The 12,849-nt window shown below is 53.0% G+C and overlaps 3 protein-coding genes across 3 annotated transcripts; 1 reads left to right on the forward strand and 2 right to left on the reverse strand.

Moving 5' to 3' along the window:
• Positions 1 to 1,284: 1,284 nt before the first annotated feature.
• DPM3 (dolichyl-phosphate mannosyltransferase subunit 3, regulatory) lies at positions 1,285 to 2,271 on the forward strand. The gene is made up of 2 exons (XM_072428219.1): positions 1,285 to 1,435; positions 1,629 to 2,271. The coding sequence occupies exon 2, from the start codon at positions 1,636 to 1,638 to the stop codon at positions 1,912 to 1,914; it is 279 nt and encodes a 92-aa protein (XP_072284320.1). The 5' UTR covers positions 1,285 to 1,435; positions 1,629 to 1,635; the 3' UTR covers positions 1,915 to 2,271.
• An 828-nt stretch (positions 2,272 to 3,099) lies between these two features.
• On the reverse strand, positions 3,100 to 4,829 carry SLC50A1 (solute carrier family 50 member 1). The gene is made up of 6 exons (XM_072428218.1): positions 4,680 to 4,829; positions 4,434 to 4,511; positions 4,151 to 4,274; positions 3,918 to 4,079; positions 3,693 to 3,812; positions 3,100 to 3,623 (listed from the first exon to the last, which is right to left on the reverse strand). Exons 1-6 carry the CDS (start codon positions 4,745 to 4,747, stop codon positions 3,525 to 3,527), a joined length of 651 nt encoding a protein of 216 aa, XP_072284319.1. The 5' UTR covers positions 4,748 to 4,829; the 3' UTR covers positions 3,100 to 3,524.
• Positions 4,830 to 5,447: 618 nt separating this feature from the next.
• EFNA1 (ephrin A1) lies at positions 5,448 to 7,341 on the reverse strand (the record flags this gene model as incomplete). Its single annotated transcript, XM_072428371.1, is given in 4 exon segments — positions 5,448 to 6,080; positions 6,306 to 6,356; positions 6,461 to 6,526; positions 7,046 to 7,341. Coding segments are annotated over 4 exon segments (535 nt in total), but the record flags the coding sequence as incomplete, so codon positions are not given.
• Positions 7,342 to 12,849: the final 5,508 nt, after the last annotated feature.

Raw genomic sequence — 12,849 nt, forward strand, 5'->3', positions numbered from 1 at the left:
CTCTGTGTGCCGCCTGTTATTCTGGGCTCATTGCCCCGCCCCCTGCCTTGTGGGCTCATTGCCCCGCCCCTCTGCATTTTGGGGACTGATCTCACAAACCAGCCAACTGGAGGCCTTTCCAGGCTTGGAGCAGCTGGAATCTGATTGGGTGTTGTTTCCCATAACTGGATATCTTCACTGGGTCTCTGTTCTATGCAATGCAGACAGATCAGGGTTGGTGGGAGGGGCAAGTGGGGTGCTGTGCATAGCTTCCTGAACACCCCCCTAAGGAACCCCCAGCCCTTATGCAAGAAGTGGGTGGATCAGAGGAGGGGATATGCAAATATTACAAAGTGGGTGGTACTAGACAAGAGGGAGGGGCGAATTCCCTGTGAAAATCCCCAAAGTCACCCTGCTACACCCTTCCCCTAATTTTCACCTTACAGTGACCCTATCAGGTAGCCAATCAGGAGATAGGATTCATAGTTAAATCTTCAAAATTTTTCATTGGAATAGGGCAATGAGGGGGAGGGGGATACCCAGACTGGGGGCCTCTAGGAGTCCCTGTTAGGGTGAAGATAGAAAATTTCGGGTCCCCAGTACTCAGCAGGTTACTGCAGTGTAATATTCAGCTGTGACCACACGGGGGTGGTATTGCATCACTGGTCCAACCAGTGCTGATCCTAGTCTTGTCAGTCAGCAATATCTGATGTGAACACACGAGGGCAGCATCATATCACCAATCCACCCACTGACACACATAAGCTGTGACCACCAGATGGCACTCTGGACTATTTCTTCCTTAGCACTGGGGGGCGCTATAGCAGACTCCAATAGGCTCCCTCAGCTCTTTCTTCCCATTCCCCAGCCAGCCACCAGGCGGCGCTTTCTCTGCTTTCACATGTAGGGGGCTATCCTGAGCTCTGGTTGGGGGTGGGGATCTGAGGGCCAGATTTAGTTCCGGGTAGAGGGATTACTTCCGGTCGCTGTGACACCTGTACAGGAAGTGGGAAATTGTTGTCACCCTCCTCAACCAGGAAGTGATGAAAAGTTCGCCAGGAGAGGGGGAGGCGGCTCAGATTGGTGCTGTTACCCAATGGGGATCCGCGGAGTGCTGACATATAACGCAGTGCAGTGTTAGGGCACATACACAGCTTCCGGCCCCGGACATAGAACAGGAAGTGAGGGGAATAACCTCCGAGCAGAAGACCTGTCCCCAATGTAGGATTAGTTGGTTACTTCCTGTTCTAGTGACACCTGCACACACCGTACTGCCATCTCGGTGTCCCCAACCTCCTCCTCGCTGTGTCACAGAAGTTGTATGCGGAGGGGGCGGGGCACACTCAGAATCATCTGTCACGTGTCTTCCTCTCGGACTACACTTCCCAGCGTCCCCCGGGGGTTACTTCCTCTAACACGCCGGAAGTGAGACATAGACCGGAAGTGGAGGAGCTGGGTGAGTTGATGTGGACGTGGAGTTTGTATCTGTGAAGAGAACCTGTCAGAGGCGGGGGGTGTCATCCTTTATCTGTATAATACATAGAGAGGACAGCTCACTTCCTGTGCAGCCTGTCCGGGGAGGATGGGCATATTAATAGGGGTTCTGATTTGCGGATCATGCACTGACCACGCCCCTTTCTCCCCCACAGCTCAGACATGACAAAGTTGGCGCAATGGCTGCTGGGATTGCTCCTACTGGGCGGAGTTTGGGCGACGGTGACCTTTGACCTGCTGGACCTGGACCCGCCCCCGGCCTGTAGGGAGGTGTTCTGGCCCCTCCCTGTCTACCTGCTTGTAGCCTTCGGCTGTTACTCCCTGGCGACCATTGGTTACCGCGTTGCCACCTTCAATGACTGCGAGGACGCCGCCCAGGAGCTGCAGCAACAAATCCGCCAGGCCAAGGAGGAGCTGAGCCGCAAGGGGATGAGATTGTAAGAGCACCGCGGGGGCGGGACCATCATGCAACTATAATGGGGCGCGGCTATCACCAGGGACTCTGTGAGCTGTATTGGTGAAGGGAACATTCAGACACAGCAGGAGGCGGAGACTCCCAAATCATCACTGACCAATCACTGTGCTGGCCACACCCACCCCAATGTACAGCGCTCCTCGTGTGATTGGAAGTTTTCCTGTGATGTCACCCCCTGAACATTCCATCCAATCACACAGCCACGCCCACTTCCTGTGGTTGTACATTCCACATCTCGGGAGCTGATTGGACCATGTGACCTGTGTGCAGCTTTGGGCGGAGCTCCTGAGGACAAATCAATAAAACACAAAATCTGAATTCTGTCCGCTTGTTGGTCGCAGTGCTGGGGGAAACCTACTATGTGGGGGAGGGGCCACATGTACGGGTGGGGTCTTCCTACTATGTGGGGGAGGGGGTCCCATATAGTGGGTGTGTCATCATACTATGTGTGGGAGGAGTCACATATAGGGGTGGTGTCTTTATACTATGTGGGGGAGGAGTCACAGGGTGAAGTATTCATACTATATGTGGGAGGAGTCACAGGGGTGTGGTCTTTATACTATGTGGGGGAGGGGTATTGTAATTTTTTTGCATATTTTATTAGAGCCCTCCCCCCATGTACCAGCAGTGACTGGTCCTCTACTGGATATGGCGACACAAAGTCCCTGATTGGCTGGGACTGGGGCCCCTCCCCTGGTGAGCTGTCTTCTGTCTGCATTAGCAATGCTGGACCCTAGAATCAGTCACATGATTTGCCCCATCCCCTATATTAGGCTCTAGCCAATGGAAGATGAGAATGAGTCACATGACTAGCAGAGGGCCCATTCTGGCCAGGAGCTTAGTGGGGTAATCTGGCTCTGGTTACAGTCACATGACATGGGGGGCGGTGAGGATTATGGGTAATTGGAGCCCAGCTCTGCCTGTTATAGGACAGAACCTCTCCTGGGGCAAACTTCACAGAGATCACATGACCCCCCCCCGCATGTACGGCACCATCTGTGTTCAGGGATCGCAAGGGGCCCCCATTTACTTCCTGCACGGAGGTGACAGAGCAGGCTTTCACCTTGTGACTGCGGGAGAAGAGACTGAGGCAATGCTTCCTCCTGCCTGCAGCAGACTGATGACATCATCACATGACACACGCGTGTGGAAAACATAGATTTATTATAAAATGATTGTAGAAAGATTGCGGCACTTTGGTGATTTCCCCCGCAGGTCACCTGGAGTCACCCGTGTAAACTATGACCGGTTCTCCTCACAGACCCCCCACCACCATCATCACCCCAACACCCCGGGGACCCTCATGGCTGCAGATCAAGGCTGTCCTCCCACCGGGGGACTACAAATCCCAGCATCCCCCCATGATGACAGCTCGTCCTCCACACATGTTGGTGGCTGCGCTCTGGCCTATGTTGGTGCTTCTCCTGACTCGGATAAGTGCCAATGCATGACGGGTCCCCTTCACCCACAGAAAAGTGCATTAGTGTGTGATAACCCCGCCCCCAGAGGTGACCCCGCCCCATAGCAGCAGGTAAGGTGCGTTGCTACGCTCAGGCACTTGGTGGCGCTGTTGGTCTCAGGCCGGTAGGTGGCGGTAGGTTGGTGGCTCCTGGGGGTAACGCCAGAATAACCAGATCCGCAGCAGGCTGGTGATTATACCCGGGAGGTTGGGAACCTGCAGGACAGACATGACAGTCAGTACATTATCATTATCCCCAGCCAGACACTAGGGGGCAGCACTCACCATGATGTAGGCGTCACCCAGCTGCATGCCGTACAGAACCCAGGAAGTGGAGGTCAGGAAGGTGGTCACCGTCAGCGGGAAGGACAGGCATTGGGTGGACTTGGTTCTGATGATCTGAGCCTGGAGGAGGAAGATGGATTATTCCGGGGTAACCAATGCTCCGCCCCTTACCACACCCAATCAGGAGTCCTTACATCTAGCCACACCCACTAGGAGCGAACTTACCAGGTCGGCCAATGGCGATAAGTACATGCTGATGGTGAAGACGCTGCAGAAGAGGCCCAGCTGGTTCAGGCGAACGCCGATATCGGGGATCCACAGGGAGAAATAACTGAACCCCGAAACCAGAACCGCCAAAGCCAGGACCATCTGAGACAGGGGGCGCTTCTATGGGGGGCAAGAAACGGGTCAGAGAGGAGCGCAGCGACAGCAGGGAGACTGACAGGCAGCACACCTACCTTCTCCGGGGAGTACAAGATGAAGGCGGCCATGTACAGCGTCTGTAGGGAGGCCCCGATCGAGTTCACCGTCATCAGGGTCCCATCGGCCTTCAGATACCCGTAATACAGCCAACCCAGGTTACTGCAAGAGACGACCCTGCTCACAGCTTACAGGACCCTCCCCCGCTCACAGCTCCTGCTCATAGAGCCCTCCCCCCACACACACACGGGCATCCTGCAGGTAAGGGCCCATGCAGGGCCCCGGACTCACCCAACACATGACCGGAGGAGCCAAACCTACTTCAGCTGTGTGGTGAGGAAAGGCAGAAACTGAATGTTGTCCACACTGCGCCGGGAGACCATCAGCCGGAGATCCGACCTGGGGGAGGGGAACAGGAAGTCAGTACCGGGGCCACAACACACCACCGGGGGGCGCCATGGGCTCTGTCACGTGTCACTACATGGGGGGAGTTCTGACACCGGGACCGAACCCGGGTAATACGGGGGGGGGAGGGGAGACCGGACAGGGGGGAGGGGAGACACTCACAGGCCGCTGGAGAACATGGAGACGGTGAAGAGGATGCAGGCGGCGGAGAGGAACCACAGCCCGTCCATGGTGCCCGGGAGACGGAGGAAGATGGCGGAAGAGGGCGGCCGGGTGTTTACTGCCCTCCCCCGGGGTACCCCGCCCCCATCAACTGCCACCTCACCGCCGCCCTCCCTCATCCTCCCCTCCCCCATACTTTCACCCCCACCTCCCCCATACTGTCACCCCCATCCTCCCCTCCCATCTTTATTCAGGCATGACCCATAGTGACTGATGACATGGCGGGGTCAAGGGAGACTGAGGCAATGCTTCCTGCAGCAGACTGATGACAGGCAGTGAAATGTGAGACTGTTAGAGTACCCTGTCACCGGCACAATGCCCTCTTTGGGGGAGGGGTGTATGGAGGTGAGGAGCCCCCGTATAAGGTAGGTCACCTCCAGCATTCCCCACACTCTACAATGTCACCCACATATACCAGAGCCTGGAAGAAGCTGGCGGGGTCCTGGAGCCAGAGTACAGAATATTATGCCATCTGCCCCCCATGGGGCAATTTACCCCTCCTGGTGATAATTGTGTATTGTTCCCATACTCACCTGTGTGAGACGCTGCCACCTGCTGGCTACATGTGTGAACTGCTGACACGTGGGAAAGGGGTCATGTGACCTGCTGGGGGGCTTTCATCCTCACCTGGGGGCACAGGATGTATTTAGCAGGGGGGTGAGAAGGGGCAACCTGGGGCCCTGGCCCCCAATAAATCAGACAGAGGGGTTTTCTTTATCTTTTATTACATAATATAGAAAACCTTTATCCTATAAAAGTCGATACTTTTGTCTTTTGTACATATTTTACAAGTTCATATCCAGTTGTTCCCATCTGGGAGTTCCTCGGGGGTGGGGTCAGTTGCCCCCCGGTGGGGGTTGTTCGGGGACTCCTCTATAAATACTCTCTAGAAATCTGTCCTATATACATGTGTACACAAGGCTCCGCCTCCATCACGAATACTGTCATTGGCTCATCTCATAGAGATCATTGGGGGAGGAGTCGGGGTGCAGGTCTCTGCCCGCGAGACTCTGCTGAGATAGTGACACCTCCCCCTGGCTGTGGGGGTCAGTCCTGCATGCAGGGGGTAGCTTAGGGGTAGGTGCGCGGTAGTCACAGTTTCTTTGGCTACATACAGGCGCTGTGTGCGTCAGGCAGACGCCGCTTTTCTTTGGTCATGTGACTCGCGTTTGGCACCGGTCCAGTTTCATCCAGATTCATCCAGTCCGAAATGTTCCAATCACAGTGCAATCACCAGGACCAGGGGCAGAAGGAGGCCGAAGATGAGGAGAGAGGCCGGTCTGCCTGAGGAACCATTCGCCACGCTCCTCATTACCCCAGGGAGGCTGTCCGCTGGCTGATCTGTGGGCAGAAGAGGGGGTAATATTAGAGCATTGTCACCGGATGGAATGCAGAGCTCTGACCACACTGAAGGGTATAGGAGGCCCCTTTAATTCTGAACAGCGCAGCATCTGGATCTCATTGCCGGGAACGGGGCGGGATGGGCGGCTGACATTGTAGGGGTCCCCCGGGGCCCATACTCCTACCCCGCTCTGATTACAGCAGCAAAGCATGATGGGAACTTACCCGAGAGGACCCTGGCTCGCGGGGTGTGGACGTTGGTGAGCGGCGGCTGAGCTGTGGAGACAAAAGAGGAAAATTACAATGGAGGCCGGTGAGGGCATGGAGGGGTTAATAAAGGGGGCCCCCTAATGGTGGGGCACAGGGCCCCGGATACTTACTGGCTTTGCCGGCCACATGGACCCTCAGCTTGAGGCAGGACTCTCCGTGGTGGTGGATGGGTTTAGCTGGAACGATAGAATTTATTGGTGAGAATGGAGGGTGACCCCCCCCTCCGCCTTCACACAATGGACAGGAACCCCCCCCCCTTCCCCAACTTGTTTTGCTGATTCCCATAAAGAGGACCTGTCTGCCCTCCCTGCCACGCCCGTCCCAGACAGCCCCGTCCTGTCCCTGCTTGTATAGGGATGAGCCGCTTCCCAGGGGAGCCGCCTCTGGAACAAAGGACGGGATTACAGCGCCCGATCCCCCCAACACAGCTGTGTGTACCACCGCCAATCCACCGTGTGGGGGAGGGGGGACTTCACTATCCCAGGGCTCGGGGGGGGGGCTCCTGGAAATAATCACTGGCCCCCCATGGAGGTTTCTATAAAGGGGGTACACGACCCCTCCCCCCGGCATTGTCTCCTCCCACCTTGGGGCATATTATAAACCCAGCACAGGAATGGTGGGAACCCCTCATAGCAGGTAAGTGGCCCTTGTACCCCCCATGCCAGGAACACATTTACCCCCGGGGGGGCACTTACAGATGTAATAGTAGCTGCTCCCCTCCTTGAATTCCGTCCCCAGGCTGAAGGCGGCAAATTTCTGGAACTTCTCGCGGAATTTCTCGGGGCCGTGCGGGGCGAAGGGGTTGTTACACTCCCAGCGGACCTGATTCTTGGAGGTGGGTTTGCAGGTTGTGTACTCCTCGTACCCCACCAGGAACAGGGTATAACGCTCCACTGTTACCCCCGGGATGTTCTCCTCCTCGTAGTGGGGGCACACGATGTCCAGGTAGTCATTTAGGTGAACTTCCACCGAAAACTCGTCCCACAGGAAGCTGCCGAGAGCAGAGAAGGGTTAGAGGCCCCATCATAGCGCCCCCCAAAGACCGGTCCCAGTACTGCCACAACCACCTATCCAGAAATCACATTCATCACCCCCTTCATTTAAGGGAACCACCCAATATGGCCAACCCCAGGCCGGGCCCCGTCCCCCCATCATCATGTGATCTGATCCCCCCCATGTTATCTGACCCCCCCATCATCATGTGATCTGATCCCCCCCCCATCATCATGTGATCTGATTCCCCCCCCCCCATCATCATCATGTTATCTCATTTACTGATAGGGTTCATTATACGGCTGGGGGGGTTAGGGATGAAAAATATTTTCATACGTCTATTCCCGGAATTTTTGCTCTATAGTAAACAAGGATGTTCCTATGCAATCTGATAGCTGGGGGGCTCCGACGGTGACCCCGGGGCGATGAAAAGCCCGATGTGCGTAATGGTGACTCAGCCAGGAAAAGGGTTAAATGCTGAGCGCAGCCTCAGGTGGGAATGGCCGCCGCGCCCTGACATTGTGCAATGTGCAGCTACCTCTGGAGGATTCACACAATTCCTCCTCCTACACCGGGAAGAGAACCAGTCATGGTGGGGTAACAGGACCTCTTTATTGTTATTGATCCTGCCAGAAACATCTGCCTGCTGTCACTCCAAAACATCAAACATCCTCATTAACCCCAAATCCCCCCCTACAGACAGAGCGGCTCCACTCCACACAGATCCTGTCACAAGGTCATACCATGAAAGGGGTCAGAGCCCAGGGGACCCCAGGGGCCACAATGACTCTCTGACACCTGGGAAACTCACTCAGACCCTGAAGTGAAACGCGAGACTCCTCATTGAGCACCTTATGTCTGCCCTCCTTTATCTGCCCCCCCCCCCTGTCGGTTGTTAATATTTGGTAATCTCATCCGGGAATTCTGTATTTGGCACAGCTGTGTGGGGAATATTAGCAGTGTGTGAAAATGAAGGTGAAAATCCTTATAATATCTTTTATTTCCATACATTGGGAACTCTGCACCTTCCAATACATGAAGAAACATTCACCACATTACAGAAAGTGAAGAGAAGGGAATATTAATAGCAGTGTCTGCATTCACTCAAACATTCACTGTATAGAAATGTTTGCAGATTTTCCTTCCAATCTCTGAACTAATATTTAGTTGTCTGGCCTCTGTGTTGTATGGAGTCCCGCCTCTCACCTGTGACCAGGTATTCCAGCCTCAGATGATTGGACGACATTCACCCCACAAGTTTTCCATAACGTCAACCTCGGTGGTCCGGAACCCAGACATTGCTCGGTATTGTTTGGGGTCGTTGTCACCCATTTCCTCTCTGGCATAAGGCAACCTTCATGTGTATTGATCCCTGGTATCGATGAGGAAATAAAAAACCTGTTATGTGAACTCTATCCTGCTTTGCTGTTCCGTATTTACACATTTTTATTCTGCTGCCATCATTCAGCGTCTCTGAGTGCTGAGATAAAACCAATTTCTACTCGGCCTAACTCTAGGACTAGGAGTAAGCAGCAGTCACTCTGCAGCAGTACAAGGGCAGAGCCTGTGTGTATTTATTAAGCAAGCATGGCCACCAGGGGGTCTGATAGGGTCCAGCTTGGGGGGGCGTGGTCTGGACACAGTGAGTAGGGGTGCACCCAATGTGGGAGTGGGGGGAATGGGGGTCACACCGTTACATGTGATGGTTGGAATTGTCCTGCCTGTCATATCCCAGAACAACCCGGCCACTGGGGGGAGCTCTCAGAACACTCTGCACTCATATTGTGTCACAGAATCAACAGACCAGGGCATCTCCGGGCAGATTTCACATAAATGACCCCCAACTAAGGATCTCGGGGACCCCCTCATGGGGTGGTATAGAGGGGGTATTATAGAGCGGGGGTATAGACACACTGGGGAGAGGGCGAGATACGGTAATAGTAGAATAGGAATATGTCGGACCCACATGGGCTGTTTGTTGTCCACATGGAGTATGTCAGGGCCCACATGGGCTGTTTGTTGTCCACATGGAGTATGTCTGGTCCACATGGGGTATGTCCGGTCCATATAGGGTGTTCGTTGTCCACATGGAGTATGTCGGGCCCACATGGGCTGTTTTTGGCCACATGGGGTATGTTCGGTCCACATAGGGTGTGCCCCCCCCGGTTGTTCTCTCATACAGCGAGGGCAGATGTGGAAGTGATTGGGGTGATTTCAGTGTGTAGCAGACATAGGCAGTAGAGAGGTGCAGGAAATATTACATAATACTGTGGGGGTGTCCATCCATCCTCCCTGTCTGTACTGTCTGCTCCGCTCTGTACCTGGTGCCGGCCTCGCCCCGCACATTCCTCATTCATTATGCTGTGTGAGGGGGGAAATGCTTGGGGAATTTATTATTGGGGCCTGTAGTCCTGGCAGTGCGGGGTAAATTTCTAATGCCCCACGCAGTCTGCCCCTCCATTATTATTGGGGGCAATTTTCAATGATTTGGTGAAAGGAGCAGCAGAGGAGCCGAATTCCCATAGAGAAGCCACAAATACAGCGCCCCCAGATGTCCAAAGCAAGTGCAGCACCCAGTTACCCCACTACGGGCAAATGCCCCTCTGAACCTCGTCAGTCCTTGGAGGGGGGGGTGGAAGCTCCATGGACTCCATACAATGTGTGGTGGCTCCCTGGACACCATATAGAATGTGGTAGCTCCATGGACTCCATATAAAGTTTGGTGGTTCCATGGACTCCTTATAATGTGTGGTGGCTTCATGGACTCCTTATATTGTGTGATGGCTCCATGGACTCCCTATATTGTGTGGTGGCTCTCCGGACTCCTTATAGTGTGTGGAGGCTCCATGTACTCCATATAATGTGTGGTAGCTCCATGGACTCCATATAATGTGTGGCGGCTCCATGGACTCCTTATAATGTGTTGTGGCTCCATGGAATCCTCATAATGTTTGGTTGCTCCATGGACTCCTTATGACGTGTGATGGCTCCATGGACTCCATATAATGTGTGGTAGCTCCATGGACCCCTTATAATGTGTGGTGGGTTCATGAACTCCATATATTGTGTGGTTGCTCTATGGACTCCAAATATTGTGTGGTGGCTTCCTGGACTCCATATAATATGTGGTTGTTCCATGGACTCCTAATAATGTGTGGTGATTCCATGGACTCCCTATAATTTATGGTGGTTCCATGGACTCCCTATATGGAGTCCATGGAACCACCATAAATTATAGGGAGTCCATGGAACCACCATAAATTATAGGGAGTCCATGGAACCACCATAAATTATAGGGAGTCCATGGAGCCACCATACATTATATGGAGTCCATGGAGCCACCACATATTATATGGAGTCCATGGAACCACCATAAATTATAGGGAGTCCATGGAACCATCACACATTATATGGAGTCCATGGAGCCACCATAAATTATAGGGAGTCCATGGAACCACCATAAATTATAGGGAGTCCATGGAGCCACCATACATTATTTGGAGTCCATGGAGCCACCACATATTATATGGAGTCCATGGAACCACCATAAATTATATTGTGTGGTGGCTCCATGGACTGTATATATTGCATAGTGGTCCAATGGATTCCATAGAAGGTGTGAAGGACCTTATAGAAGTGGCAGCTCTACAGACACCATAGAAGGTGTGGTTGCTCTTAGGACTCCTTATCTGGGGATTTGTATTCAGTTTTAATGTTTGAACTGGAAGTTGTCATCATGATGTGACTCCTCCCCCTGGCTGACATTTATAAAGGGAAGCTGGCTAGCCATAGAAGGGGCCCATCATAGGGCCCTCCAATTGTCCTCCTGTCACATGACTGCTGATTTGTTCTGGTGCCCCAACATGTTGCAGGCAGTAATATAACATTGATACTAATGATGCCAGCTAGTTGATCTCCGGCGGCAGAATATGAGGACTGATTATTCTACAAGCAGCGAGGCTGTAGGCCGTGGTGTCTGAGCGTTCGGTGCGGTCACAACTGACAGGGGCTTTTATGAGCTGACAGTTCAGGAAATTGACTCATTTTTCATATCACAGCAATAAAACTGATCGAGGAACGAGAACAAATCTCACCATGAAATCTGCCAGAACCAAGAGAACAGGGACCCTACAGCTAGAGGGCGATATTCGCTTACGGTCAACCTTTTCTATGGTGAAACCAATGAGGAGTAATGCTCGTTGCTTGGCATGACTGATTTACCCAAGTGAAAGGTCTTCAGTGAGAGAGAAGAAACTTATTAGGTGGGGTTTCCCTGGTCAGTATAACCTATAGGTAGAAGATTCCAGTTTGCCTTGATGGAAGATTTGTCTCTCAGGGGCCACCCATACAGGGAGTGGTTGTCAGCGATAGATTTATTGTCAGAAGTTCTAAACCTTCCCAGCCCCCACCCTATTTAATAGAAATGATGTTCCGGACGGAGTTTGAGTCTTCTACAGCATATCTAGCTGTCTGATCCTTGGGGGCAAATATAGCGTGAGGAGCCATACTCCTCCCTCAGCTGTGTGGACACAGATGCCATATTTCTCTCTTCGGTGATGTGGGGACACTCCGAGGTCACAGATGCCTGAATGTTCCCCACTGAAAACCAGCATTCATCTCAGTGCTCTGGGATTCCCCATTCCGCACATTGCCTCCCCCTATTGGTCTGTCGTGTTATGAAAAAAACATTTTAGTATAACTGACACTCCCCCTCAGGGCATTTCTGCTTAACCCCTCCCCTGAGGATCTCTCTCTTCATTATGAAACACAGAAATGACAGCCAAAGCAACTCATTAGAAACGTCAGTCTGATCTTTATTGTCTGAAAAGTGTCTGTGCATTGCATAGGTGGAGATCGGCCTTCACAGAAGACAAGGAAACCACGTCAATGTATTTACAGCTCATTGGGGACAATTGTATACATCTAGAGATAGATATGTATATACACATACACCGCTCTGTCCGGATCTTCCAGGCTCCGCCCTCTGCGCTTCCATTGGAGTGATCCCAGGTGTGGCTGTGGGAAGTCATGTGACAACGGCCATCCCTCCTACTTCCTGTGTAAGGGTTAGGGCACGGCTCTATAGGGAGGGGTAAAACCAAGTCATCATATCATGGTCATATTTACATTTGTCAGCACAACCAGAAACCAAATTCATCAGACGACTTCCTGACCAGTACAGACTCCTGATACCAGCTGAGAATACGCACTGCATCCCTCAAATCAGCCCGTGTGTGAGAGCCGCCATTGTAAAGATTCTTTCTGGAGATTTCCCCCAGCAGTTTGTGTCTCCGCCCCTCCCACAATGGGGAGATTTCCCCCAGCGGTTTGTGTCTCTGCCCCTCCCACAATGGGGGGGATTTCCCCCAGTGGTTTGTGTCTCTGCCCCTCCCACAATGGGGAGATTTCCCCCAGTGGTTTGTGTCTCTGCCCCTCCCACAATGGGGAGATTTCCCCCAGTGGTTTGCGTCTCTGCCCCTCCCACAATGGGGAGATTTCCCCCAGT

Source organism: Pyxicephalus adspersus, chromosome 12 (assembly GCF_032062135.1).
Source record: "Pyxicephalus adspersus chromosome 12, UCB_Pads_2.0, whole genome shotgun sequence".
Classification (NCBI taxonomy): domain Eukaryota; kingdom Metazoa; phylum Chordata; class Amphibia; order Anura; family Pyxicephalidae; genus Pyxicephalus; species Pyxicephalus adspersus.